We start from the raw sequence: 11870 nt of genomic DNA, 5'->3' as shown, positions 1-11870 counted from the left end.
TTTATCATAAGAATGCCTGTATCTTGATAGAGCATAAGAATCATATTCAAAAAAGTATTCTAGGGCTTCTGGATATCTGAGCTGTAGAATTTGTGAATATAAATGGTTTTATTCACTCACTAGGTGCACCTTTCTGCAGAAATTGTAATACACCAATAATATATTCAGCCATCAAAGACCAGAAGAGGTCCAGGTGATCTTTCCTCAGTGAGAAGAGCTCTCTCTCCATGGGGTTCAGGGACCTGGGAGGAGACACACATTTTCTCATGAGGATTAGGACTTTAACACTCAGACTCCAAGAGAGGAATGTGTCTTTTCTCAGCTGGTGTCAACTCCTCAGTTGTGAGATACACTGCCTCATCAATATGCAAAATTTTAGGTGAGGTAGAGCACTTAAATATGGATGTGTCTGTGCCCTGAGAGCATCCCCCACAGACACACCCTCCCCTCCACAAGTCCTGACAGCTCAGCCCCTCACCATGGACTGGAGCTGGAGAGCCTTCCTCCTGGTGGCAGTGGCTGCAGGTAAGGGGCTCTGCAGTCCCTGGGTTGATGGGGGACCAAGGACTAGTCAATGGGGAATTCCACACACTCCTGTCTCCTCTCCACAGGTGTCCACTCCGAGGTGCAGCTGGTGCAGTCTGGGGCTGAGCTGAGGAAGCCTGGGGCCTCGGTGAAGGTCTCCTGCAAGGCTTCTGGATACACCTTCACCAGCTATTGGATGAACTGGGTGAGACAGGCCCCCGGACAAGGGCTCGAGTGGATGGGGCGGATTTACCCTAATGATGGTAGCACAAACTACGCGGAAAAGTTCAAGGGCAGAGTGACCATGACTGCAGACAAGTCCTCGAGTACAGCCTTCGTGGAGCTGAGCAGCCTGAGAGCCGAGGACACGGCCGTTTATTACTGTGCGAGAGACACAGCGAGGGGAAGTCAGTGTGAGCCCAGACACAAACCTCCCTGCGGGGACGGGAGGACCGGGCTGCAAGGGGCGCTCAGGACACCAGGGGGCGCTCGGGACCCACGGAGCCGAGACCAGTCCCAGGAGCAGGTGCAGAGGGAGGTGGGGAAGGAAGGGGCTTCCTGTGGGAGCAGGGTTTCCTCTCAGAGCTCTCAGCTGCATCCAGGGGCACTGCTTTCTTTTTCTCTGTGGGTCTAATTTCTCATATTCTCATGCAGACAAAAAACGAGGCTGTAACATTTTCCGTTTGCAGATGACATGTCGGCAGTTATTATAGACCTCTTCTTCACCATGTTACTGTGCTTTGATGTTTCTTTCTTGACTAATAAATCATCCACAGTGCTCTCACCTTCCTGGTGGTTGAGGAACATTTCCCTCAAAACAACAAAATCGAAACACCTGTGTGCTGAGCATGGCCTCTCTGTCTCCTCTATGCCCACTTTTCTCCACATCAGACAAGCCTCCTGACAGGCACAACTGGCCTCAAAGATATTAGGATCCTTACCCAGGACAACCACCTCCAGGTCTCTCTCCTCCCCACCACACGCTGTCTTACTGATACTCATTCACACAGATGGAGGAAGAAACCCATCCCAACACCTCTTCTCAATGATCTCAATACACTTAGTATGATTTTCGTTAACTTCATTTTGAAATGGACACTTGTGATTACATGATATTCCACCATATAATTTAGGATAATCTCTCATGTCAACACCTTTAGCTCAATTTTAAAGTTAATCATCCAGCCAGTTCTGTCATAAAAGAAACACACACAGGACCCAGCGGTAATAGTCTAGACATTACTGAGGGTCAATGTCCAGTCATCACAGCACCCTGAGGATCAGGGCCTCACTGCACTGCAGGAACCTGGAGACAGGTTACTATAGACAAAGCGGCTACTCAGCCAGCATCTTAAGGACAACGCAGGCCTGAAGGAGGAAGAAGGACTGTGTATTCAGTGATCTGGCTCAGACCTCCCTGTCAGCTGGATGCTGATAAGGTAAAATGGGGTCAGGGTGCAAACAAATTTGAGGACCTGTGGTGCCACGGACAACCACAGACAGAAGGAGCGATCTTGCAGTCTCCTTTTTCCAAGGCCCTTTGATGGATCAATAAGATCCCAGTCCCATCGCTTCCTCAGGGCTGACACATCTTTAATTCTTTTGGGAAACAGAAAAAAAGACAGGCAAATAGATGAAACCCCTCACAACCCGACTGAAATCTGTGCAGTGTCTCTGACATGAGCCCTGGGGACTCTGTCTTAACTCTTGTATTATGACTTTGTCTCAGATAATTCATATAGATGAGTTAAAATCAACTGGTTTGAATCCTTATTTCTCTTCATTTTGAATATCCCACAGAAATCATCTCTAATTTTGTGTCTGTCTTCTAATGTAATTTCCACTAGATTCTTCTCTAAACCATGAGCTCCAAGTCAAAACAACCCAGCTGCCTTTTTACAGCTCTGTCCCCCAGAGCAGGGTGCACACGGAGCCACAATCATAATAAAGCTGGGACATCAAGCAGCAACACACTTAATCTCCTTAAGACCAACTCAACATACCCAGACAATGTGTCACAACATGAAATAATTTCTTTTACTCTCCAGTGTGAAGCCATATCAGTTATGTTCAAATAAATCTGTTCTTGACAAGGAGAACATCAAGATATTTTAAAGGCACGTGATATTTTGAATTTCTCTGGATGTGCATCCATTCATGAAAACTGGTGTCAGACACTGATGAGGGGATAGAATAGACTGTGCATAATGGTCACCCCCAATGTTCCCAATAATGAGAGTCTTGATGGACACAAAACAATTGCTAGTGTAAAACTGATAAAACATACATGAAGGAGTAGATAGAGGAAAACACAGAAATATTCTTTGAGAATTTTATTCTATTCTGAAAGCAGTGAGATCTGAGATCTACATAAGCTGAGTAACAACACGTAGGAAGTGTGCATTGGAAACAGTAGAACTCCTAACACACAAATAGAAAACTAATGACTTTCTCTATTTTTCAACTCACCAACAATATACAAGAGTTAGTCAACTTGACTGAATACTTAAAAAAGCAAGTCTATAAATATGACATAAATCAAATCATTGAAGTATATCCCCATTTTTTTGTTCAAAAGAATATTGAAAATGTTGCAAAATATTGCAATGCTGTCCTGTTTCTCTCTTTTTCACAGACTGAAACACTGAAAAAATTTGAGCTGTTCCCAGGCAAAGTCATTGGAGGATAAAAGGAAGCTGAGGATGGCACCAGGGTCACACAGCCTGTGTGGTGCAGACTGAAGGCTAGAGGTCACTAGGACATCCACAGACCTGTTCACAGGCATGTGGACTAGGTTTAAGAGCATCACACCATATTTTTATTAAAATATCATGGAAGTCCTATCTTCCATCCACGTGAATGTACTCATGGCTCTTCTCACACAAACTAAGAGAGGTATACACACTGAATGTCTTTTCTTCCTGCAAGCCTCCTCTCTCCTTAGCACATGGGAGTAGACCAAGGAATACACAAAACACAGTATATCTCACATGATTACATATTTATTCATTATTATGTTCGAAAGTGGATACAACTACAAGCTTGCTTATGTCTCTTCTTGTATTTCAGGGTTTGGTCTACACAGAAACTCTAAAAACAGCGCTCACTGGGATAATTATAAAAACATGGCTACAGGAAATTTAAAAGTCATTATATGATAAAAATTGTGTGATTGCATGAAACGAAATATAACAGTTGTATTACTGCACCCAATATCAGAGTACCAAAGTATAAAAACAAGTACTGAAAGAACAAGAAAGAGAAACAAACAACAATACAGTAATAATTAGGGAGGGATTCAGTTCCTCACTTTCCTCAATGGACACACATTATATACAGTGTGTGTATATATTCTCACACACAATGAAATATATTCCACTTTACAAAATAATGAAATTCTACCGCCTATGGTGACACAGATAGACCTGGAGAACACCATACTCTGTGAATTATTCAGACAGAGAAGGAACAGTGATGTGTGGTGGCTCGAATGTATCTAAACCCATAGAGCACAGAATCAAGAGGCGGTTTCTATGACCAGGAGGAGCAATGGAGACATGTTGTCCAAAGGCACAGAGTCTGGGTTATGGAAGGTAAGTCCTGGGATCCCAGTCCTCAGCTAAGGAGACAGCATGGTGTACCTTGCATTTTATAAACCAGTACATCTTCCAGAAGGAGCTCTTATAAAAATAACTGAAGTTCTAATGAAAAGAGCTAGAGAAATCTTTGGAGGTTGTGAGCATGTGCGTGGATCACTTCACGGTGGCGCTGGTGTCACGCGTGCATGTGAATCTGCGAACGTACAGCTAACACGCTCAGCGCTTGGATGTCAGCGGCGCTGCAATCAAGGGTTGGAAACATCGAGCCCTTCGTAGCCAGGAGTCTGCGGTGAACGTAAAGGAAACTGGACTTGGCCCCGGGGTCACCCGTCTGCACGGCTCGGAGGGTCACAGATGGCCGCAGACCGTCCACAGCCCGGAGACCCCGGCATCTCACGAGGGGTTTTCTAAGCAACCTGACCGGGAAACCTCCTTAGTGACCTCCCCGTCCCCCCAGGTGACGTGTCCTCACTCTCACAGCAGAACTGAGCACTGGACACTCTGCACGTGGAGCCGCTCTCCGGCAGCTCCTGTCCCGGCTCAGACAGCGGCCTGATCGCCGGCACAGCGTCCCCGCTTTTCGGCGGAATCTCGCGGGGGACGCGGTCCCTTGAGCAGACACTGCAGGGCGGCCCGGGCGGGGCTGCGGGGCCACGTGGACACGGAGACACATGCGCACTGAGGGCCCGCAGGGCAGCGATGAACCCACAGAGCGGGGAAAGGGAACCCGAGAATCAGAGAAAGAAAGGAGGTGACACGTGTGACGGGATGAGGAAATCCTGCGGTAAAGAGCGAAGCCTGGAGTGGGGACCTCAGCACAGAGGCCCGTATTTATAGCGAGCGGCTCTGTGACGACACATCCGGCGGAAGCAGGGCGGGGCTAAGTGATGCAGCAGCGCATGCGCCCTCTGTGCATCGCTGCACTTCCCCGGCTGGGACATCAAGGCTGACCCAGCCCCGCTGTGCGACCCGACCCTGCTGTCCGGAACATGGGAGTGTATAACCCTGCACGCGGGGTGAGGCTGACCTCACAGGGATGCAGAGCCCCCTCATCTCAGCAGAGACTCAGGGGTAAGAAGGATGAGGCCCTGAAGTGCGGACCAGATGCGACCAGTTCAAGACATTAAACAATCCGTCTTTGTCTCTTTGTACTTCTTTTGTCTGTACAGTGTTATCGGTTTCACCCAATGACTCCTGGATTCCCTAACGTTCTCTGAGTCTCTGCCCTCTCTATATCCATCCAAACAACACAGCTTTCTGTACAGTAGGAGGACACGCAAATAGGGCCCTGTCTGCTCAGGAAAACCAGCCCAGCCCCGACCCTGCAGCTGTGGGACAGGAGCCCAGCCTGGAATTACCAGGTTGCCCATTCCGTGATCAGGACTGAAAACTTACCACTCAAGATGGAATTTGGGCTAAACTGGGTTTTCTTTGTTGCTATTTTAAGAGGTAATTTATGAAGAACAAGACATTAAGTATGTGAGTGAGTGAGTGAGTGAGTGCGACTGAGAGAAGCAGTGGATGTGTGACATTATCCTAACCAGAATGTTGTTGTATTTGCAGGTGTCCAGTGTGAGGTTCAACTGGTGGAGTCTGGGGGAGGCTTGGTGCAGCCTGGGGGGTCTCTGAGACTCTCCTGTGCAGCCTCTGGATTCACCTTCAGTAGCTACAGATGAACTGGGTCTGCCAGGCTCCCAGAAAAGGGCTGGAGTGGGTCTCTTACATTTATCCTGGTGGTAATGCATACTATGCAGGCTCCGTGAAGGTTCGATTCACTATCTCCAGAAACAATGGCAAGAACAGCCTGTATCTGCAAATGAGCAGCCTGAGAGCTGAGGACACAGCCGTGTATTACTGTGCGAGATACAGCGAGGGGAAGTCAGTGTGAGCCCATAAACAGACATCCCTTAGAGAGGGGCTGCCAGTACCAGGGGAAGAAGGTGACATAACACACCTCAGGATCCCTCAGTAGCAGGTGCAGTTGAAGGTGAAGGTCTGGTTACCTGTTTGGCTTCCTCTTCATATCACAGTTCCCCGTTGGAACCATCTGGTTTCCTGTGTCTGCACCTGTGTCGTCTCTGGTTCAGAAAAGTCTGTTGTAAAGAAAGACAACTTTCTCTCATGGACAATGGCAGGGAGTCTCTTTCAGCCTCTCTTGTGCCCAAATATCAATTAATCATCAGATCCTCTGACATACCTCAGCTGAATCTAACCTGAGGCTCTGCTGGACTCACAGTGCAACCCAGCTCCCCGCAGTTCAGTGTCCCAGCCAGTCAGCAGCAGAACACATGCTGCTAAACATTGGAAACCTGGGACGAATGAACCCCAAGCTAGAGGAGAAGACCCCTGGAGGAAGTCATTGACTTAACGTCATGCTCATAGCATGAAGATCTTTACTCAGCAGTCAAATTGTAAGATAAAATAAAATCTGACTACCTATTCTATAAAAAATTTAGCAAGAATGGGGAAAAAGTATAAATAAAGAGTCATCATGTGTGGACTACAACCATGTCCATAGAAAGAAAATAAAAAGGAATGATTATAAGTTCGAAATGATGATGATGATGATGATGATGATAGTTTACATAGGGAACTTTTCAAAATCTTACATGGAGTCTGTCCCCTGTGCAAGGACATCAGCTTTAATGTAAGGTCATGAGTCAGCTTTTGCTTCCAGAGAACAGAAGCTTCTCCAGGATCAGTGAGGGACATCATGTTAAAGATCACTATTGGAATAAACTTCCAATTAAGTAAAATTTTGTGAGGTTTCACGAATATAAATCTAAACCCAATGATGAGAACCATTGAGTTTCACTGTTGCATTATGATTCCTTGCAATGAGGTTCACAATCATTTTCTTTGATGTTCATTCTAAAAGACAGAAGTCATTGCTTGAAGGTCACACAATCCTTATGCAAACATGGACTGTAAAGACACCTTTAATCTCTTGGTGACAGACCGGGTATAAATGTGAATCATTTTAACTATTATCTACGTCTGAATGCAGTATGGCAGAAACCAGTGTTGAGCAAACGTTTATCAATGCATGGATCTCCCAGTTACCATCTTGCAGGGAGACAATGGATGTGCTCATTAGGCAGAGGGTGAGTGGCCATAAGAGCTAGTGGGAGGATCTTTGGATAAAATAATTTAGGATTTCTTAAAGTCTGAATAATTTTTGTGTGAGGATGCTATATTTTCCACCTTTCCAGAAACTGTGGATGAGGATGGCAGTGAGGTATGGAGTCACAGCAGCACTACACAGAGTAGGTTTGCAATGACTGCTGTAAGGTAAGCACCTCAGTCACTGGACATCAAAGTTGGTAACTCCAGACTGAAAATATAAATTTAAGAAGCTTTTATGAAGTGAAAGGGCCATACATTTCTATCAAGGAATTATCTGAAAGCATCAAACAAATACGTGCACAATAAATGAAATTATTGCACATCCCATGGGTAGTGAAAGCTGGATAAATACTATAAATAGATCAAAGGGAGTTGAGTTCTGGTCCATGGTCATATGTCACCTGGAGAGTTTGCTGAGGATTTGCCACTTTTGGTAACACAGGAGTGGAAATATCCTTAGATTTTACATAAGCACTGATTTAAACTAATACCGGTTTGTTTATTCCCTATAATATCCTTTAATTATAGGGAAACAGCCTAATTCCATCATATGATTCCAACAAGCAGCTATCTTGAGAAATCAATCATCTGAGTGGAGTAGACAGCTACATGTTTTCTATTCATTGATCCTTAAATCTTGGGATAAAAATGACAAATTATAATGACTGCTTTCAATGCCTCTGTAGATTTATGCTCTGAGGGTTCAGATCAGATTATGACCCAGGATAAGGCTGCTTGTTTGTCATAATCTATTACAGCATTTTCTAAACTTTCAGTCTAGCATTTGGTGTTGACCTTCACCTTCACATGATGTATGACCCATCAACAAGTAATATTAGGTCAAGATTCTCCATGAGAGTCTAATAAATTGAAGGTCTGTTTGGTTGTCCCTCATGAAGATAAAACAATTGCAACCCCATTCTGGGAATCCAGCCATGACACCTGTCTGTCCATGAACACTGCACAGTACTTTGAAACTCACCTGAAATCTGAAACTTAGGTTAGTTTTTAAGCTAAATATTTCTTATGTAAATAATTCCAGATGCTGTCTTTGACTATTTCAGGAATAAGGAAGAAAGATTGATCTGGTTAAACAATGAGAAAAATCACAACATAATGAGATGACAATTCCAGGTTTGTGTCTCCTCAGACAAGGATAATTCACTGTCTGTGTAAAATCAACTCCCATGAACATGGTTCCTTTTCCCATTTTTCACATAGATACATCTCAGTAAGTTGCTTTCCATTTCCAGTGAACACCTGTTATGTGTGGACACGGTGACAGCACTCCCCAGAGTCACATGCAGATATGAACTGGGACTGTGAGAGGGAAGAAATTAAGTATTCATGAGCTAGCAAAGCCCCGGCATGTTGCCCCTCCTGCCCTCTGACTAGAATGACATCCCAGGTCCATATCAACAGATCCTCATGGAGAATCTAAGTCTGAATATCAAAGTCTGACCAATTTTCTCTAAAACTGATCCTTCAGTTCCTGTAATACTAGTTAATTTGTATGATTTATTTATTCTGCAAACAATGGAGAAAGAACACAATGCTCTTTATATCCACAATGTTATTTATATCTTTAATTCCATATTAGTAATTGCTACCTAGGTTTTCCATAATCAATATTGTATAACTTAAACATGATTATTCCAAATCTTTACCAACATTTTCACCTAAACATACGTGGCCATAACTGAGTTTATCCTATGTCTTCAAGTTTTTTAAATGACCTTCAACTGAGTGTAGAGAATAAAAACAAAAATGAGGGCAGTGCAGCTGAAAAATGGTGTTCTTTCACGGAGACTAAGGAACACATTACTAGAGATAGATGCATGGGAGGTTAAGTTTGGGCAGAAAGATTAATGGAGTTGAAATGGAACATGCTGCAGAGGTTCTCACTGTCTCATCTCGGGGCTCAAGGACCTGGGAGGAGATACACATTTTCCAACAAACATTAAGAATTGAAATCTGGGACTCCCAGAAAAGCCACTATCTTCTCTCCGATGAGGTCAACTCTTCAGTTATGAGATAGTCAGGCTCATAAATATGCAAATGAGGTGAGGTAGAGTAGTTAAATATGGATGTGTCTGTGGCCTGAGAGCATCCCCCACAGCCACACCCTCCCTTCCACAAGCCCTGACAGCTCAGCCCCTCACCATGGACTGGAGCTGGAGAGCCTTCCTCCTGGTGGCAGTGGCTGCAGGTAAGGGGCTCTGCAGTCCCTGGGTTGATGGGGGACCAAGGACTATTCAGTGGGGAATTCCACACACTCCTGTCTCCTCTCCACAGGTGTCCACTCCGAGGTGCAGCTGGTGCAGTCTGGGGCTGAGCTGAGGAAGCCTGGGGCCTCAGTGAAGGTCTCCTGCAAGGCTACTGGATACACCTTCACCAACTACTATATGAACTGGGTGCAACAGGCCCCTGGACAAGGGCTGGAGTGAATGGGATGGTTTCACCATTATTAAAGTGACACAGCCATGCTCAGAAATTCAAGGGGGTAATCAAAATGACTGCAGACAAGTCCATGAACACAGCCTGCATGGAGCTTAGCTGCTGAGATCCGAGGACATGCCCGTGTATTACTGTGCGGGAGACACAGCGAGGGGGAGTCAGTGTGAGCCCAGACACAAACCTCCCTGCAGGAGGGGCCGCTACCACCAGGGGGCGCTCCTGGTCTCTGAACACAAGGACCATCAGGAGCAGGTGTAGTTAGGAGTTAATGTCTGTTTTCCTGCTTGGTTTCCTCCTCATGTCACAGTTTCCCTCAGGGAACCTCTCTGGGTTCCTAATACTGCACTTTCTTCTAAAGTCTCTGAGTTAGAAAAGTCTGTTGTAAAGAGAGACAACTTTCTCTCACAGAAAAAGGCAGAGAGTCTCTTTCAGCCTCTCTTGTGCCCAAATACCAATTAGTCATCAGATCCTCTGACCTCCGTCAAATGTATCTAACCTGAGGCTCTGCTGGACTCAGTGCAGCTCAGCTCCCCACAGCTCAGTGTCCCAGCCAGACAGCAGCAGAACACGTGGTGCTGGACATTGGAAACCTGGGAAGAATGAACCCAAAACTAGAGAAAAAAAGACCCCTGGATGTGGTCATTGACTTGACATAATGCTCATCAGTTCACACAATACATCGGCTGAGAGACCCACGACAGCTTCCTATGCATGTCCAGACTGACGACTAACATACACTTTAAGGGGACATTAATTGTTTATCACGAATATAGTTGAAATCTGTGGGAAGAATGGGAAAGGACCTTCAGCAAGTCAGAGATGCTCTTATAGAGCCAGGAAATGGGACTACATTTTGTCACCATGCTGGGGCCAGGGAAAGAGTTCTGATTCAATCTCCCAATGACGTGTGAAGAACAGATCACACTTTTCTATCAGATTTTTGTGCGAAACAGATGAAGCCAAAGCGATAATAAACTTTTCTGTTTCAGCAGTGAAATATAAAATAAAATATAGCCTGATGACCTATTCCATAAAGTTGTGCAAGGGAACTATACCGTTACAAGTTTTTCATCCATTTTTCATTAAAATCAAGGACTACAAATGACACATTATGTTGACTGTTTTTGAATACCTGTCTAGATTAATCCTCTGAGGTTTCAGAGGGGATTATAACCCAGGTTAAGGTTGCTTGTTTGGCATAATGATGTATTATAGCATTTTCTTTGGTTCCAGAGTATAGGCTTTTGTATTGACCTTCACCTTCACATAATTCAAGATACCAAGATAAAGAACTGCTTCTGGACCTCTTCAGCTGTTCATTTGATGGTGTTTCCTGCAGAGATGATAATGCACTTGGTTTGCAAAGCATCCCAAAATCAAACACTGCTCCCAAAACTCTGTTTTCTCTCTGGTCTCATCCTGATTGACAAGCTCTAGCAAGCACATAACCTTCCTCCATCCGGGCTGATTTTGCATCAGATGGAGGAATCGATATTGAAGGAAAGTTACATTAATATAGTAAGTCCTGGTTACTGGCCTCCAGATTTCATACTGATGTATGATCCATAAACAAGTAATGTTAAGTCAAGGTTCTCCATGGGAGTCTCTAATACATTGAAGCTCTGTATTAAACTTTCCCAGATGGAGATAAAACAATAGCGAGGCCATTCCTGGAATCCAGCCATGACACCTGTCTGTCTGAAATGAACCACACAGTAGTCTGAAACTCACCTGGAAATTAGATTAATATTTATGCTAAAGCTTTCTTATATAAATGACCCCAGAAGTGACATGTGGCTAGTTCAGGAATAAGAGGAGAAAAATTGACCTGCTTAAACAATGAAGAGAATCACAACATAATGAGATGACAATTCCAGATATGTGTCCTCAGATGGAAATAATTCCCTGTCTGTGTTAACACAACTCTCATGAACAAAATTTATTTTTCCATTTTGCACATTGATGCATCCCAGGAAGCCGGCTTCCACTTCCAGTGACACCCGTCATGTGTGGACATGGTGACAGCACTGCCAAGGGTCACATGCAGACAGGAATTGGGACTGGAAGGAAGAGGGAACAGTTCTTCTAAAATATTATGTTGATGAGCCAGCAAAGCCCCAACATGCTCCCCCTCCCGTCCTCTGACTAGAACTACGTCCCAAG

The 11870-nt window shown here is 44.7% G+C and overlaps 1 gene segment (V, D, J or C); it reads left to right on the top strand.

Annotated features, from left to right (window-relative positions):
• Nucleotides 1-434: 434 nt before the first annotated feature.
• Nucleotides 435-4738, top strand: LOC136386984 (immunoglobulin heavy variable 1-46-like). The segment is given in 3 exon segments: nucleotides 435-525; nucleotides 612-1063; nucleotides 4652-4738. Coding segments are annotated over 3 exon segments (585 nt in total).
• Nucleotides 4739-11870: the final 7132 nt, after the last annotated feature.

The sequence above is a fragment of the Saccopteryx leptura genome, unplaced genomic scaffold (assembly GCF_036850995.1).
Source record: "Saccopteryx leptura isolate mSacLep1 unplaced genomic scaffold, mSacLep1_pri_phased_curated manual_scaffold_34, whole genome shotgun sequence".
Classification (NCBI taxonomy): Eukaryota; Metazoa; Chordata; class Mammalia; order Chiroptera; family Emballonuridae; genus Saccopteryx; species Saccopteryx leptura.
Note: the sequence above shows the minus strand (reverse complement) of the source record. Positions and strands in the feature narration are given on the sequence as shown.